This window comes from Mastomys coucha, unplaced genomic scaffold (assembly GCF_008632895.1).
Source record: "Mastomys coucha isolate ucsf_1 unplaced genomic scaffold, UCSF_Mcou_1 pScaffold8, whole genome shotgun sequence".
Classification (NCBI taxonomy): domain Eukaryota; kingdom Metazoa; phylum Chordata; class Mammalia; order Rodentia; family Muridae; genus Mastomys; species Mastomys coucha.
In genome coordinates, this window is record NW_022196914.1 from 6900247 (window position 1) to 6917646 (window position 17400).

The following is a 17400-nucleotide window of genomic DNA, read 5'->3' on the forward strand; positions in this document are numbered from 1 at the left end:
ATTTTTATTTGTGTCTTTAGAGACATTAAAAAAAAATGAAGCCCGTCAAATAGGAAGTAGAGCTTCTGCACCACCAGCCCTACCCTTTTTAAGACAGTCTCAGCATATAGCCCACACTGGTTCTGAACTCAAGATCCTTCTGCTTCAGCCTTGTGAGCACTGGAATTTCAGGCGTATGCCACCATGCTCACCATGCTCAGGAATGTGTATGGCTTTTCACTTAAATGGTTTCTTCTGAAGATGATTACTTTTTACTGTATCCAAGAGCAAGAGTCATCTCAGATGAACACAGACAATTCAGGAAGGATTATGCAGCATTGTATTCATGCTAGTTCAGAAACAAAGCCAGTGTGTTAACTGTAGTGAATAAAAAAGTACTTTGGCTCAAAAAAAAAAAAAATTAAGAAAGAAAGAGAGTTTTACTACATAGCTCAGACTAGCCTCAGAATTGTGGTCTTAGGATAGACCTTTAAAAGACACAACTGGACTGGAATAAAAATATATAAAATAATTTAAAAAAAAAAAGACACAATTGACTAGCCCATCTTGGTGAAGCCATTGTGACTGCATTTGACTCATTGGCACTCTCTTTACCTAGAGCCCATGGTGAGCAGTCATTAGAGTTAGCTTGTGGGAGTGGCAGAGGTACATAGTCCCCTCTGTCTTAGTGACTGATATAACTTGCTGCTTGGGTACAATGAGAGTGAGATGCTATAATCCAAGACCCTGAGACCTGTGGACTGCATGCCCAAACCGTAAATGCCTAAGATAAAATACACAGGCTATAGCAATCTAATAGCCTATTTTTGACACTTAATAGTAAGATTGAAAGCAGGTCCAACAACTGCCATACTTTTAGTGGGAGGTATAGTAAGTGGTATCTGAACATGTCTACAATCACAAGGTGGCAGGAAATCGTGAGTCCCCTTGGCACTGCCACTACTCCGCTAACACTATTTACTGCCGCATTTGTAATTAGAGAAAATACTAATCGTTAGTGACAAATGAAGACAGATTTTTTTTTTTAACACCCAAACTTAATTCTTTAGCATATAAATTGAGGCTCTTCCTAGTAGAGAGAGCACAGTCTATGCATTGTTGGCAGCCCTGTGACAGGCATGGGCTGGCTCTCACGACCTTACACCTTACACAGAAGGCTTGACTGGACTCTGGTCTCTTTATGTAAACATGTAAGAAACTAAATGAGGTCAAAGACAGGAAAGGTGATTTTTCCTGTTCGTACCTGCAGTACTGTCGCTTAGTCTGTCTTTGTTTTCTTGTATGGAGCTGATCTCAGCCTGTGTGTAGAAACAAAAACAGCTATTAAAGAATTCTACTAAATATCATGTTCAATACACCTAAGGATCAATCTGACTTCCTTCGAGTTGCCGAAAGACTCGCGGTAATCCACTAGTAAAATGATAGAAAATCTCACAGAAAAACGTTAGTTAAAATATATGCAAGTAAAAGAAAATATATGCAAGTAAGAGACAGTTACTTATAAAACTATTATTTTGAAAATTTCAGAAATTGCAGAGGATATACTCTCAAAATTTTTTAGAAACTGTAGTTATAATTTTAAATTATAATTTATGTAGCAGCTCTTTTCTGAACTATATCCTAAAACTTGAGATAGCAGAGTTTATTTTCATAATAAAACTAAATAGAAATAGTATTTATCTGGGTCCTATATTAAACATGAATTTATTTTTTACATCTATCGCTTGTGAAAGTTTCTGATATCAATCCTTTTAAGGAACATGGAGGTACATAAGAGCTGCAGGGAGGAAAAAGTTTTATAAGGGAATAACAAATTTCACGGTCCTAGACTGACGGTTGATGCCCTTAAGATTTTGTTTGTCCCTAAAAGTATGTTAATCTACTACAAGGCTCCTTAATCTCACTCAACATCATGACCCCTTGCCAGAAATCACTGTACTTCATCTGGGTGAGCTACAATGTCAGGAACCTACAGAGTTGGTCTCTGGTAATGCAGTGGCTTATTTTTGACATGTGATAAAAGATAGTCCCGCCCTTTTCTCTTCAGCTGTATAAGGTACACACGCACTGTAAACTGTCTCAAATGATAGCTGACAATTTCATGAGATTATAGCAAATCTATACAGAGGCACCATGACAACCACAGATTTCCATCAATCATCCCCCATGCTTCCCTATCACAGCCAATCCCCGCCTGCTGTCCCCAGGTAGCCAGGACTCCCAGATTTTCACTTTCTATAATGGACTGTCATGCAGTAAGGGTATGTGTGCAGCTGATTTTGTTTTGTTTTGTTGTTTTCTATTCATAATGATGGTTTCCTATGTCTGGTGCTGTTTACAAGCCACACAGTTCATTTCTTCTGCATGTTATCATTGAGTGATACTCTTTCATACAGATAAATCGTATTAGCTGTATCCACTCAGGTACTGATAACACACCATTTTCAGCTTAGAGATACTGCGAATAAAACAGGGACAACTAAGTATCCAACTTTGTACGAATATTTTTTTTCTTTTGTTTGAAAAACACACAGAGCTGGATCATAAATATAGTAGGCACATATTTAACTTATAAAGAAATTGTCAAGCATACAAAATATCTAGCATTTTATAATCCTACCTGTAGGAAACAACAGGTGTAGTTCAACTATAATGCATGCTCACCAACCTTTGGTCTCTTTAAACGTCAGCCATTTAAAAAAAAATCTTGCTTTGCTTTACATGGTTTAGGAACCAGAGCCTGCCTTACTGTTGAAGGCTACAATTCATGATATCGATGGCTGCAAGGCATTGTGTCTTTCCAGCTACAATCATGTTAGGGGACATCAGGATGCTAACAGAGGATCAGGATTCCCTTGTGTTTCCCTATGTGGGAGTTCATCTCAAAAGTCTACTCATAGAGTCTAAACTAAAGGAAATGACAGTGTGAGGGAATGGGCCTCAGAATTCACCTTTAGTAAGTCTGAGTTGGAGGATGTAAATACGCAACCAGCTATACAGGAGGGATTCATTTTAATAATTATAAATTTCCTTTGTTCAAACTACAACATCCTAGTGATTGTTAGGTAAGCAATCATAGTAGTTGAGGTCCACTCTCTTCTTTAAAATACCTTTCAAATACTTTACAGAATTGGTGGAATAAGGCCTAATGGACTTTCTAACATAAATTCATGCTGCTCTTATAGTCAGGAAAAGAATTTGCACAGCCATGAGAAAACACTTTCTTATTGTTTTGGTTGGATAAGTCAACTCAGTAAGAAGATCAGGTCTAGGTAAGCTATTGTCTATGGAACGGTTTTTAATGATTGTTTTTAACTATGTGTGTGAGGGTGGGAAGCATGTATGCGTGAGTACAAGTGCCAGAAGTGGGTATCAGACCCTCTGGAGCTGGAGTCAGAGGCAGCCATGAGCTGTCTGCTGTGGGTGCCGCCTGGAACTGAGGTCTCCTCACACAAGAGCAACACACACTCTTGACACTGAGCTGCCTCTTCAGACCTTTTACTTTTCCTTTCTGAAAAAATATATTTCACACCTGGAAAACTTTAGATTTATAAAAACAGGTACGAGACATATTACCCAGTGTCTGCTAACATTAACATCTGTGTTCATAACACATTTGCCAAGATGGAGGAGCCATCAGCACACTGGATGACTGCTAACTACGTTACAACAGTGTGCATCCAGATTACAGAAATTTCCCCACTGGTAGCCTTTTTTATATTCACACCAGGGGCACAGTCTGGGTCTTCTACACATTAGGCAAAAACACAACCACTGAGCTAAGTCCATAGGTCCTGATATTTTCAAAACAGGGTCTCACTTTACAAAGCTCAGGCTAGCCTTGAACTTGCTATCTACTGGGTTAGCATTGGACTTTTGATCTCTGTGCCTCTGCTTTCTTAGCTGGGTATTTCCAGGTGTGTGCACTACCACATCTGTCTCTACTGATGTACTTTCTCTGTCTTAGCACCAATACAGGATGCTGTATTTCTTTTTCTTTTTCTTTTTTTTTTTAGGTTTTTCAAGACAGGGTTTCTCTGTGTAGTCTTGGCTGTCCTGGAACTCACTCTGTAGACCAGGCTGGCCTTGAACTCAGAAATCTGCCTGCCTCTGCCTCCCAAGTGCTGGGATTAAAGGCGTGAGCCACCACTGCCTGACTCCAGGATGCTGTAATTCATGTGGAGAATTTTGTAAAAAATATTACTGAAATTTTATAAATAATCTATACTCCAGAATAAAGGCGATGGTGTTACCAACCAGAAGTAGGTAAACTATACCACCTTCCGTTTTTGAGACTTTTAATTTTGGCTCAAGTGATGGCTTAGTGGTTAAGGCAGTGGCTGCTCTACCAGAGGACCTGGGTTCAATTCCTAGCCCTCAGGTACCTATCACAACTGACTACATAATTCCAGTCCCAGGGAAACCAATGCCCTCTTCAGGCCTCAGAGGGCACTGCATACATACTGGTGCAAACTTATTCATGTAAACTCATGTACATAAAGTAAATAAATTAAAATTTCTAAAATTAAAAAATATATTTTAATTTATAAACACTGGACATATTTATTGTGTACATAGTGATGTCTTGATTTATATGATGAAGAATGGCTAAACTGGAAGAGTTAACATTGTTTCCAGTATTTTCTTTTATAGTTAAAAAGTATCAAAAACTAGGCTGGAGAGATGGCTCAGTAGTTAAGAGTACTGACTGCTCTTCCAGAAGTCCCGAGTTCAATTCCCAGCAACCACATGGTGGCTCACAACCATCGGTAATGGGATCCAGTGCCCTCTTCTGGTGTGTCTGAACACAGCTACAGTGTACTCATAAAATTAAATAAATAAATCTTTAAGAAAAATTACCAAAAACTTCCTCTCACTAATTATTATTTCTGTCTATACATACATGTGTGAATACGCTGTATGCGTGTGGATATGGATCCATGCATCCACGGGTGAGTACGGAGGTCAGGACTGACAACTTTAGGTGTTCCTCTTGCCTTCCCCTTTGTTAGCAACAGGGCCTCTCATCCTAAGAATGACAGGAGGGCCGACCCGGGAATAATTGAACCCAGCTTTATGTGGATTCTGGAGATGTGACCTCAGCTCTTCATTCAGCAAGTATTATATCAACTGAATCATCTTCCTAGCCCTTAATAATTTTAAAGAAGAAGACACACTGTGAATGTTAGTCACTGTGTTGTCTAACAGAGTGTTTAGACCCTTTTTCCTTCAACATCCTCCCCAATTTCTCGGTCTTTTCAACTCTAAGAAACACCATTTTACCCTCTGCTTCTATGACCTCAAGATCTTACATAAATAGCATTTACCTCTTATTTGAAAATTATTAGTAAATATAATTTATTTTTCTAATCTGATTTTATGGTATCCACGCCAGAAAAAAAAAAAATCATCAAGGGGCTCTTCATGGTAAAATGTCATGACATCGAGATTCAGAAGTACAATCCGGTTTGCACGGTGTTGTATAAATTAAAGCACGGCCATCAGGTATCATAAATATGCTAAGAAACTCCAACATGAAAGGGGGATACCTTAAAAGGCACTTCAGCAAAAAATACTGATTCCTTTCCCGAAAGTGGTGTAGATGTTATCGATCGTGGGGAAGACACATCACTCAACTGAAAAAGAAAAAGAAAACCACTAATAAAGAGGGGGTCTTCCAAGCCTTGTCTTCCCTGGTGCTGAACAATCCATGCTTTAATCCCTATGGCTAAACCTAACAGGAGGCTTGTATAGTTTCATTCACTTCAAGGGTAAGAGTCTCAAGGCATTTCAGCTACGTCAAATAAAGTAATTCTGGAAGCTGTTAGAGTATTAACTAGGTGGCATTAATCTATTAGCTAGCATAAGCTTCTAAAATCTATAAAGTTCTACTGTGGGTTGAGAACAGTATTATTAATGAATATGTCAGCATATTTACAAGTACCTCTCCACTACTTAAATATGGATTATCCTCTTTATATCCTATGCTGCCTTTGCAATAAAACCTATCCTGTTTTTAATCTGACATCCATTGTTGTTGTTCTTGCTCCTCTGAGGTTGTTACTATGAACTCAGAAAGATAAAACCTTTTAATATTAGCCACTCATAAATATAAGAAAGTCAAATATATTGTATCCACATTTTAAGAAACTAAAATTCATTATCATTTATGTCTTCACTAGCTGTTAATATTAGAAACTAACGACATTTGAGATTATCTTGGGGAAAGAATTCTGTCATAAGATTTGGAGAAATTTCCTTGAGCTTTTAAAAAAAATATATATATATATACATATATACTACAAAATTCTAATTTTGACATAGATAAAACCTACAATATTCCAGATTAATAACTGACACTGTCATTTGTGCTTCTCTCTTTCTCTTTCTCTCTCTCTCTCTCTTTCTCTCTTTCTCTCTCTCTCTCTCTCTTTCTCTCTCTCTCTCTCTCTCACCCCCCCCCCCCCCCCCCCCCCCCGTGTGTGGGTATGGGTGTGTGTTTCTTCTGGAGACTGAACCCAGGTCATGCACACACTCGGCAGGAGCTCTATCATTATGCTACATACCAGCCCCATAGCTTGAAATTTAAAGCTCCTAAGGAAGCTTTAGGCTATGTATTTAGGGCTCAGTAGGACAACATCCCTTGGGACCTACATACAGAACGACGGCTTTTGGACCTTTACTCATTCATTCACTCATTCACTTGCTTTTGCTTTTTACCTGGGTAGGACTGATAGGAGGTGGTGGAGCTTTGCGTTTTTTTGGAGTTCCACTTCTTTCTGAGCTTATTTTAGAGACTTGGTCATGCTGAAAGTTATCACAGTCGAAGGAACGGAGGTGGGTTAGTTAGGTTAGTAAAGTCTGCGCAAGTCGCTGCAGTAAACACATGAGAATAACCTGACAGTTATACAGTCAACTCATCAAGCTCCAAAACACACTGCCCGCAGCACAGTAAGGAACATGCATGCATATGTGCTAGGCTCTCTTCCAGCAACCCATGCTTTCATGGCAATATTAAAAAAGAAAAAAAAAAAGACAAGACTACCGGATTAAGGCCGTAGAACTGGGAAAGGATGAAGGCATGCCTATCATAATTTAGAACCCAGAATGCATTCACAGTTAGCTTTCCCTCATAAGGCAGAGTGGTCTGCACCTCTGCACGGATTCCATCCAAGCCCCCTACCCCCACTTTCAAGGAATGAGGGGAAGGAAAGCCTCGTGTGCAAAGGGTCTTGATAAGCAACAGTTAGCATGTAATAAATCCAGTGTTAAGTATATGCTTTCTATGCCTAAAAAAACCTCAGTGTATAAGTGCACAAAACAGCCAGACACACACAGAGAGCAAACATGCTTATAGGAAAAGCTCCAATAAGGAAACATCTTCATCGCTACTCTGTATAACACCAATGGCAGTACCACAAACTGAGATTAAAATAAAAAAGCCCAGTCTCTTATTCTTCTCAAATACCTTAGCATTTCATGCACACATACACATACATGCACACATGCACATACATGCACACACGCACACACACACACACACACACAGAGACCTATATAAAGTCACCCATAGGATGTGATATTTAAGATATTTTCATTTACTTTCAAGATTCAGCCACATTGAACATTTTCCACACCAGTCTGTATTACTACACTTACTATTTTTATTGAAAAAATAAAAGGTAGGAAGGATGAAGGACGAACTTTTGAAAACAAATAGTAAAATTGTTAAGAAAATATTTGCCACCATGTAACAACGATTGCACAATCCTTTCCTTAAAATACTTATGCCAGTCCTTAAGTATTTTCAACCCAGTTTTTAATCACTGTCCTCGTGAACCACAGTATTTGCTCCCAACATTTTCACATTGACATGAGCAAAAGTTAAAAAAAAAAATAGCACCTGACCCACAAGATAAATACCTGCTTTGGTTTTGTTGGAGTCCTTAAATCTAAAGAGAAAAGGGGAAAGAAAAAAAAAGACTCTAAGAATCATGATGACTCATACTATTTACAAATTTTGGGTGGATAGACATACATGTGTACACACACACACACTCATACACCATACACAAACACTCTCACACACAAACCGCACATAGACACACACACACACATTTACACAGACACACACTCAGACACACTCGCACACCACACACAAACACAAACCACACACAGACAGATACACACACACATACACACACACACACACAAACACATACACTCACACTCACAGACACACACATCACCATACACAACATTTCAAACTTTACGTTCAAGCATTTGTTTAAAAGAATAATAAAACATATCATATTGCACAAATTCCTTTATCCTTTTGGGAAAAACGAGTGGATAAATTTGAAACAACATTGGCTATTTTCTTTCACATACCAGCATCCTGAGAGATTTTTGATAACAGAAGGCTTTGAATTCCTGCATTTTCCGAGAGTTTGGAATAATATAAGGCATTGTGTCCGAGAGAATCTACAAGGTTCAGGTCTGCCCCCTTTTTAATTAAGGCTTCCACAGTGTTAGAGCTGCCAGTTTCACAAGCCAGCATGAGAGCAGTTCTAGAGGAAAAAAAAAAAGAGACTTAAGTTTAGCAGTAGCTAAAGGTGGACATGTTTTCCTGGGACTCATTGACTAAGAAACAAGGAAACAAGGATCAAATACAATTAACCTTCAGTCCCCTGGGGAATTAAGTGGAATACTGTCAAGATGAAATAAGGTGGTATTTTTGGATTAAATCAAAACATTAAACCACACTACATAGCAGTCAGTTTTCCACATGTGAATACATATACAATAGAATTCCTATGACTGGTACAAACACCAAGCTAATCTTGGAGGCTGGATTCTTTCACGTCTCGTATTTTAAAGAGCCTACATTATCAAAATTATTTTATTGTTGTTGTTTCAAGTCAGGGTTTCTCTATGCAGCTCTCCTTGTGTCAGAACTTGCTGTTGAGCAGGCTGGCCTTCATCTCAGAATCACCTGCCTATGGTCTCTAGGATTAAAGGCGTGTGCCACTATACTTGGCTTTAAAATTATTTTTCAATGCATTCGATAAATTTACTTTTGTTTTGTTTCAGATGAAAAAAAATGACAGGAAATGGCTAATTCAGTTCAACATTTAATTAGTTTCGTTGCAGATCTAGCCAGCAGTTCTGCCCATGGAGATCTGGAAGATTTTTTTTTTTTAAAGTCAAAACAGATCCTCAATCACCAGGAAGGTAGGAAGATAAAAAGGAAACCACTTTATAGCACTTGACAAAATAGGTATATCACTGAAGTTATGACTGCCACCTTTATGTGCGGTACCTTCCATTTTTGTCCCTGGAATTGACATCTGCGCCGTGATCCAGGAGAAAGTGGCAGGCCTCACTGTGGCCATTCTGTACTGCGACAAGCAGGGGTATGTTCCCATCCTAGGAGAAGAAAAACTCCATTCAGATCGGAACTCCAGTCCCAAACACCAGGATTGCAAAACCCTAGTCCTTCCCACATTTTCTGTCCTGACTCGTACTGCCTCCTCTCTCATTCACTGTGATATTCTATGGCTCCTTAAGGCCACCATTACCCTTAAGCATAAGTCTTTTGCAGTTTCACAACTTTTAGCTGTCGTATGCGATTTCACTGACTTTATCTTTTCTCTACAAGTCCCAGCCGCTTGGGCTGCTTCTTCCATTGGCTAGCATTGGCTCTGCCTGGGAATGAAGGAGAATCCACACACTACGAGCGCTAAGAGGGAAGTAAGTGGGGGCTGGAGAAAAATGGCTCAGCAGTTAAGAGCAAGTGCTGCTCTTGCCGAAGACCCAACTTCCTCCCCCTGCCCCTACGTGTAGGAAAGAGAGAACAAATTGACCTGCTCAGTGCCTCCTAATATCAAGCATGCTATACCTCCCAACAAATAAGACATGTACAATTTTAAATGTAAACTTTAAAAAATAAAATTATTGGGGCTGGAGAAAAGGTTTAGGTTAAGAGTACTGGCTGCTTTTCCAGAGTACCTGGATTTAGCTGTAGCAGCTCACAACCAACCATCTATAACTCCAGTTCCTGGGATCTCATGCCCTCTAACCTCTGCAGGCACCAGGCATACATGTGGTACACATACATACAGGCAGGTGAAACTTTTATATATAAACACGTGTAAAAAAAAACCAAACAAACAAAACCCCCACAAAACACAGAAAACAGAACAAAACAAAAATCAATGGTAGAAGTGTTCCAGATTTTAAAGATGGGTGTGTAGGTTCTCTGCATAAAAAAGTAACTCGGAACTAGGACCAAGGCTACATATAAAGTCCATTTGTGTATGTTTCTTTCCATATGAATGACTCTGACTTATATGTTCCAGCCCTGGGTGTGAAATGCATTTGCACTTGAGGTATCATACTGTGGCTCAATAAGCTTCAGGCTATGGAGTACATGGAAATTGGGGACGTTGGGAATAGAGAGATTTAGCCTGTGCTGCGGTTCAGAAAGTTTAAATGCATTTGTTTGATTAGGGGCAAGTGGACGCATATCAATCCTCAGGCTACACTATTTTCTTAAACCCTGGGACTGCATATCACAGACATAAAGATTTATTCTCGTAATAGGTCAGTGAGGCTTACAGAGACTAAAAGTTTTCTTCAGAGTTGGGAAATTCTACCAGGAGTCATCCGAGATGATGCCCACACACAGAAAGAAAACAACGGAAATTCTAACTAGAAATCTCTGACAGAGATTACATTGATGGATATCTGTGGGAGGGACTTTCTAAAGGACCCATCCACCAGGATGGCTAGAATGGAGAAAAGAAGAAAGAAGCAAGCTGATAAACAGTATTCATCTCCCTTTGCTTCATGATGCTACACTACGGATGCAGTGTAGCTAGCTCCCTTCAGTTGCAGCTGCTGTGATTCCCCTGCCAAGATGCTGTGCACCCTCAAAATGTGAGCCAATGATGCTCCGCACCTTCAAAATGTGAGCCAAGGATGCTCTGCACCTTCAAAATGTGAGCCAAGGATGCTCTGCACCTTCGAAGTGTGAGCCAAAGATGCTCCACACCTTCAAAGTGTGAGCCAAGGATGCTCTGCACCTTCAAAGTGTGAGCCAAAGATGCTCCACACCCTCAAAGTGTGAGCCAAGGATGCTCCGCACCCTTAAAATGTGAGCCAAAGATGCTCCCGCACCAAAATGAATCCCTCCTTTCTTAAGCTGGTGTTGTTGGGTACTTTGTCACAGTAACAAGAGGTAACATACTTCTATAAACTGAGAAACAAACTTTTATTTGTATTTGGGTTAATGGCAGAACACTGACATATACTTATCAAAGTGCACATCTCTAAGAAGCACACATTAATTTAGGGATTCCTAAGTAACCATTAACACAGAAAACCATTTTTGCAGAAAAAAACTCCGGTCGAAAAGAAACAGAAATTTGTCTGCTCCTGAGGTCTTTAAAGTCTTGGTTGAAACCCGCAACCACATTTCTTAGTGTTCACCTGGTACGTACCAAGTCTTTAAGGTTTATGGGGCTTTTGTGTTCGCAGAGGACCTGTACAGCCTGAAGGCACCCCTGTGCCGCTGAGGAAGGAAAAACAACACAGCCAGTCACAAACAACCCAGATTGCCTCGTCTAAGAAGGAAAAGGCGCAGAAGAAGGGTGTGCAAAAGGCCGTGTAACGGGGGGAAAACCCTGCTTAATTTCAGCTTTAGCCAAAGGTACAGCCATGAACTTCCTGTTACCCATAGGCAAGCATTTGATTTAGCTTCTTATGGCACTTGGCTTGTCTACACCTAGAAGTAAAATGAAGTATGTACTTAATCACCACCATCCCTATTCCCATGAATTCAGTATCAACATTTGTCAGTTGAAACTGCGATAGACAGTAAAGCTAAAGGTTTACAAATATAATTGGCGTTCACCATGATCCTTCACCCACAACCCACCCCCTGAAAAACCCAAAACAACAACAACAACAAAAAAAAACAATAAAACTCCAGCAACTTCTAGTCTTGAAACCTGTAAGTGCTCATAACTCTCTACTTTAAAAAGAAATTTTAAATTGATTTAAAAGTCTAGAACTGAAAAAAAAACCCAATAAAATAAAATAAAATAAAATAACATCTAGAACTGTGTCCATGCTAAGCATGTGTTTTATCTCTGAGCTGTGCTCTCAGCCTGAGTTGAATATATTAACCACAGTAACTGGTTACACGGCAGGAAACTAATTGTAGGTGCACGCCTTAATAAATCTGTGTGACTTGTGAACTGAGTCTAATGGGATGCCAGGAACTTCAGAAACGAGCCCCAGGAAGTGTACAGGAAGGTATGACAACTAAATACTTTCTTAGAGCAAAGGAGGACAAACAGGAGAATGACCATTACCTGCATAATGTAAAGCTGTTTTCCCCGAGTTGTCAACGCTTTCGGCTGGGCTCTTGTACTGTGAGACAAAAATAAGTGTCTTAAAGTAAATGCACAAATACTATTGAGTCTACTTTTCTCTTTCAAGGGGCAATTATTTAGAAGGAGGCACACATGCTTAAGTTCTACCTTTGGAGCTCTGTGGGAAGACAGTCCTCGATGAGGGGGAAAACAGATATCCAAAAAATCATGGCCCCAGATACAGTCAACCCTTTGCTGCTCTGGTCATTCGTTCTTCCCTTACAACATCTCTCCAGCCCCACTGGTTAACATACTCCAAAATCTCTTATGTGGATCTTAGATTTTTTTCCCATTTCTTCTCTCATTCTCTGTCCTGCTTCCTAATACCAGCTTTCTCTGAGTCACCTACACAGTCTTGGTTTCCTGGTCTCCCACTCGCTCCGGAGCCTTACCTAGCTCAGTCAGGCACGTGCCCTTGGGATTCCATAGTGATGGCTCAAGCCAAGGTCACCAGTTGTCTTTTAGTTCCTACTCGGATCACCCAGCAGCAGCCTACCCTCTTCCCAGACACTCTCCTCTTCCTCCTTGAGGCTGGTTACCTGGCTCAGCTTCTTGTGGCTTCCTGCCAGTGCCTTGGCCAGCCCAGCTCTAACAAAACATACAAGCTCTCCCTGAAGATCTCTTCTTGGTAATCCTATCTACACTTGCATCCAGATGTTAGTGACTCGCAAATGTAGATCCCAAGAACAGCAGGGACAAGTATCTAAGTATTGTGTGCCAGGCTCTGGGTCAGGAATTGCTTTAAGCCTGTCAATAACCCATGTTAGAGAACTATTCCTGCAGCCATTTTCAGGAGATACTGAGGTACAAATAAGTTAATGAATTGCTCGAATCATGGCAGTGGTGAAGCCAGGATCTGATCCTGTTGGAGCCTGGATTCTTATTCATATACAAGCCTTACCTGTGAGTGCCCTGGTTTGAGAACCCACTGGTTTGCATCCCATAAGCACCCAAAAGGCAAGTTTTCCACTGTTCCATCCCTAGCCTGCCCCTCCCCAAGTATTTACTATCTCTGTGAACACCAACCACCATTGTCAACCTACGCAATGAGACAGAAGCCAAACTAGCTTTGATTTCTCCTCCCCCTCTTCCTCCAGTATCTCACCTAGTACATCTGTAGATCCTTTCTCCTAATCGTCCACGAGAGCTAGCTTCTTCTCTTTCTCATTACCTTCATCACAGCCCCAGGCAGCGCAAATGAAAAGCTAGTCTAGCCTCCAATAGGTCTCATTTGTTTTGACTCTTCTTAACTACTTCTCTACACAAAAGAACCATCTCAGGAAGCTATACAAGTCACCATTTGCCCTTCACAATTCTACAGTGAACCTAGGATTGCTTTGCTTGGCCATCACAACACACAGGGACCTGCATTTTGTACCAGTCTCTCACTTCTCTGCTTCTGACTCAGTCTTGGGCTCCCCGACTCCACTTGTCTCCCAGTAGAAGAACCTTGCCTCCCCTCATCCTGTGAAGTCCTGTTCTGTTTGGAAAGTGTTCCACTGGTACTTTGTACACTGGAGATCTCAGTTTATACATCACCTTCTCTGTGAGGGCTATCCTGGAAAACACTACTTTCCTGCTAAGTGCTCTGCAATTTGTGACATGATAGTCCTTTCCTTTATAACTAGACTGTGAACTCCACCAAGATAGCAACTGCTCTGCTTGCTGGTAGATACTTAACAGTTAGCACCAAGTCTAGAACCCTAGAAGCCCTTGATGACAGGGAGAGTATGAGGACTTAACATGGAGAAGGAAGAGCATTCATTTGAATTTGCAGGACTCTACCAAGTTCTATCTGCCCTAACTCCCTTAAGGAGCTAGAAGCTGGACATGGTCCCAGCTGGAGAGCAGAAATATCCCCAAACTGACAGGGCATAGAGAGACCAATGCACAGGGCACAAGAGCAAAGGCTCAGCGAGAACACTAAATGAAGAAGGTATTGGGGGTAAGACAGCAAGAGACAAAGGGGCCTCCTTTGTACTTGCAAGGAGCTAAACAAGAGGTCTGAGAAGTCTGGGACCCAGTGTCAGGCCCGCAGGAAGCCATGGTAGGCTGAATTCCTAACAGTAATCTAGAAAGAACAATGCTCCGAAGTGTAAGCCAGAGGAGGAAAGAGCGGGCTACCTTAAAGTGCAACGCTTACTCTGCTGTGGTCAGAAGAATGGAGATCAAGTTACTACTTACCAAGGCTCTGGCCTAATTTTAGAACGGGCACAAGGAACTGTTTAAAGGCTTCAAAGGTTTCAGAGAAAAACCAAGGCATTTGCATAACCAGATATAAAATTACATTAGAGGCTAGAATATCTGGTCCTAGCCCACAAGGACTTCGAGCTTGTCAGGTTAAATCTTCCTTAAAATCAAAGCCAGATGCATGAGCTGGAGTGGAATGGGAATTTAAAACATATTTTTAAAAACTGAGGTAGGACTCGGGGTATAGCTACAGGGTACACTGGGCAAGAGATTCAATTTTCACCCCCTTCATCCTGAGGGCCTAATCCTAGAGAAGGTAAGAGCAACTCTTAAGTCAACAACACAAACACGGATCTGTTTTTCCTGAATTTTGCTTCAAAGACCTGTGAAGGTTAAGCACTCCTGGAATGGTTAGCAGTGGGCACTGTGCAAAGCTAGAGGAAAGAGCGGTCTGATCAGTGAAGCAAGTTGATGGATATGACCACTGTTTTGCCTTAGAATTTCAAAGCCAAAATAAAAACAAGATGCTGGGTCTCCAAGAGTGTCTGTAAAAGCTAGGACGACAGTTTGACAGGACAGACAGTACTCCAAACACTTATTTTATTGCTCCAGGCTGTTCCTGAAAATAGCCAGCTTGCACTTTGACTAGCAACAGCTGGACATTACTGTAGAGATGCTATTGTGGGGTTGGTTCATGAAATACACATCTTTACAAATTCACGGAGGTCAGCACCCTATGGGATCATTATAAACTTCCCGGCAAAGCCAGCAAACCAGCCAGGCCAACAATTATAAATAAGAATAAAACCGTGCACTTAAACAAGAACCAAAAACTAACTAAAAGCTCATCAAGTTACACACCAAGATGGACTAGTTGCAACTGTTTATCCAGAAGGACTGCACCCCATGAGCAATTTACAGAGAGCGTGCCAGGATGCTGCAGAGCATCCAGGGTTTGCTACAGTTTGGAACATGCTTCATGGAAAGCCGGCTTTCAGAAAAGAGGAATTAAATAAGGGGGTAGTAAGGCCATTCCTAGGAAGACAATTCAAATTTTAGTGAGGATCCACTTCTCGTCTAGCAGAGTTGCCATGGAGACAACCTTGCTGTGGGATGCTCTTTCCACAGGGGCTTTAGGATGGTATTCAAAGGGGGTGTGTACTGAGAAGGGGTATTTCTCCTTTCACAAATAAGATTACCTTTTACTTAAAAATAAATAAATCAAGTGGCATATCCGTAACCTTCAGTTACCAGCTTACCTGAAGCAGCTTCTTGATGCATTCCGGGTGGCCATTCTTGGCTGCGATATGTAAAGCACTGTGACCTAAATGGATTAAAGGGGTAAACATTGGGGGAAGTAGCCACGTTAAAAATAATAAATAAACAGATAAAGACCGAAAACCCAAAACAACTTTCATTTTCTTTTAACTGGTTTCCTTATAGCATTTCTTGCATATTAATTTTGGTTGATTTCCCCCAGACCTGTTCCTCTTCCTTCTTATTTTCCCATCAAGTATTCCCCCTTTACTTTTGTGTCATGTGTTTTAGCATCCTTCCAACTTTCTTCATTGCTTTCTCAGGTCTGCTCTCTAGCTTCATGACCTATACCCACAAGATAACCATTAGAAGCCAGAATCCACATATGAGAGAGCATGCGGTGTTTGCCTTTTTGAGCGTGGGTTACTTCAAAACAATATTTACCTGCAAGCTTCATAGTTTCAGGTTTTTTTTTTTTTTAAACAGGTGGATAAAATTCTATTGTGTATATGCAAGACAGTTTTATTATTAATTTCTCTGTTGATGGACATTTTAGGCTGATTTGATTTCCTTGCTATTGTGATTAGAGAAGCAATAAGCAAGGACGTGCACGTTTGTCAGTGGTAAATCTTTTGGGTGTATGCCCAGGGCTGGTGTGGTAGGTGATACTTCAGGTTCGTTCTTGTTTGGAAATCCCTACACTGATTTCCATAGTAGCTCTTCTTGTCTACACTCCCACCAGCAGCCTTAGCTTTTGTTGTCATTTACAATTTAAAGTGGCTCAAAGACCTTCATTTAAAACATGAACAGCTGAAACTATCAGAGCAAAGCATAGGAATAAACATGACGCTGGACAAGACCTTTCTGAATAGCACACACTTCCTACATAGTTCCTAATCACTATGCCAAAGACGGTTATGAGGAATAAACTCTTCTCTAACAAAGAAGGGACTGTTTCTCTAGAGACTAAGGTCATGCATTCTTTCGTGTGACCATGGAGCATCCCACCCACAGGAAACATTCAAAGGCTCTAACCACTGCTCCTTGCAGGTTTTTGTTCAGCCCTGGTCAGGACTGTGGTAGCATCAGGCTTCACAGTACTGCAGTTAGCTGAGATAAGTGTGTGCAAAATGCTATAGGTCCACACAACAGTCCCAAAAGATTACCTCAGGCCTAGATACCCAGAAAAGACAGCCCACAGTCAGCAGAGAACATTTCAGACACCCAAATAGTTACATGATATGTTTGGCCCCTCATTTCCCTCTCCTCAAAACGTGCTCACCCTGAATGAACATTACCTGGAGGTTTCACAAGTCCTCACTCCACTCAGTACATGTTACGGGAACATTCCTTAAGTCTCTTTGGGACTCCAGTATAGGACACTGCTACCCAACTGCCTAGCACCAAATGAGCTTCCATATACAACAGGGCCTCTGCAACTCTTGCATGTTTGGCTTGGATTTCCTTCCCCTAGAAGAGCCACACAGTTTGCTCTCTGACATTCAGAGTCAAC

General features: G+C 40.8%; 1 protein-coding gene across 6 annotated transcripts in view; it reads right to left on the reverse strand.

Annotated features, from left to right (window-relative positions):
• Rai14 (retinoic acid induced 14) overlaps positions 1 to 17400 on the reverse strand; it is a 134843-nt gene that overhangs the window by 10466 nt on the left and 106977 nt on the right. For 5 of the 6 annotated variants that reach the window (XM_031360358.1, XM_031360359.1, XM_031360356.1 and 2 more), the window contains 9 exons: positions 15890 to 15954; positions 12381 to 12438; positions 11505 to 11575; positions 9323 to 9429; positions 8392 to 8570; positions 7924 to 7952; positions 6721 to 6807; positions 5550 to 5636; positions 1244 to 1298 (listed from right to left, as the gene is read on the reverse strand). In XM_031360358.1, coding sequence (XP_031216218.1) covers positions 1244 to 1298; positions 5550 to 5636; positions 6721 to 6807; positions 7924 to 7952; positions 8392 to 8570; positions 9323 to 9429; positions 11505 to 11575; positions 12381 to 12438; positions 15890 to 15954 — 738 coding nt within the window. The remainder of the gene's footprint in view (positions 1 to 1243; positions 1299 to 5549; positions 5637 to 6720; positions 6808 to 7923; positions 7953 to 8391; positions 8571 to 9322; positions 9430 to 11504; positions 11576 to 12380; positions 12439 to 15889; positions 15955 to 17400) is intronic. The other variant, XM_031360360.1, reaches the window with a different exon arrangement.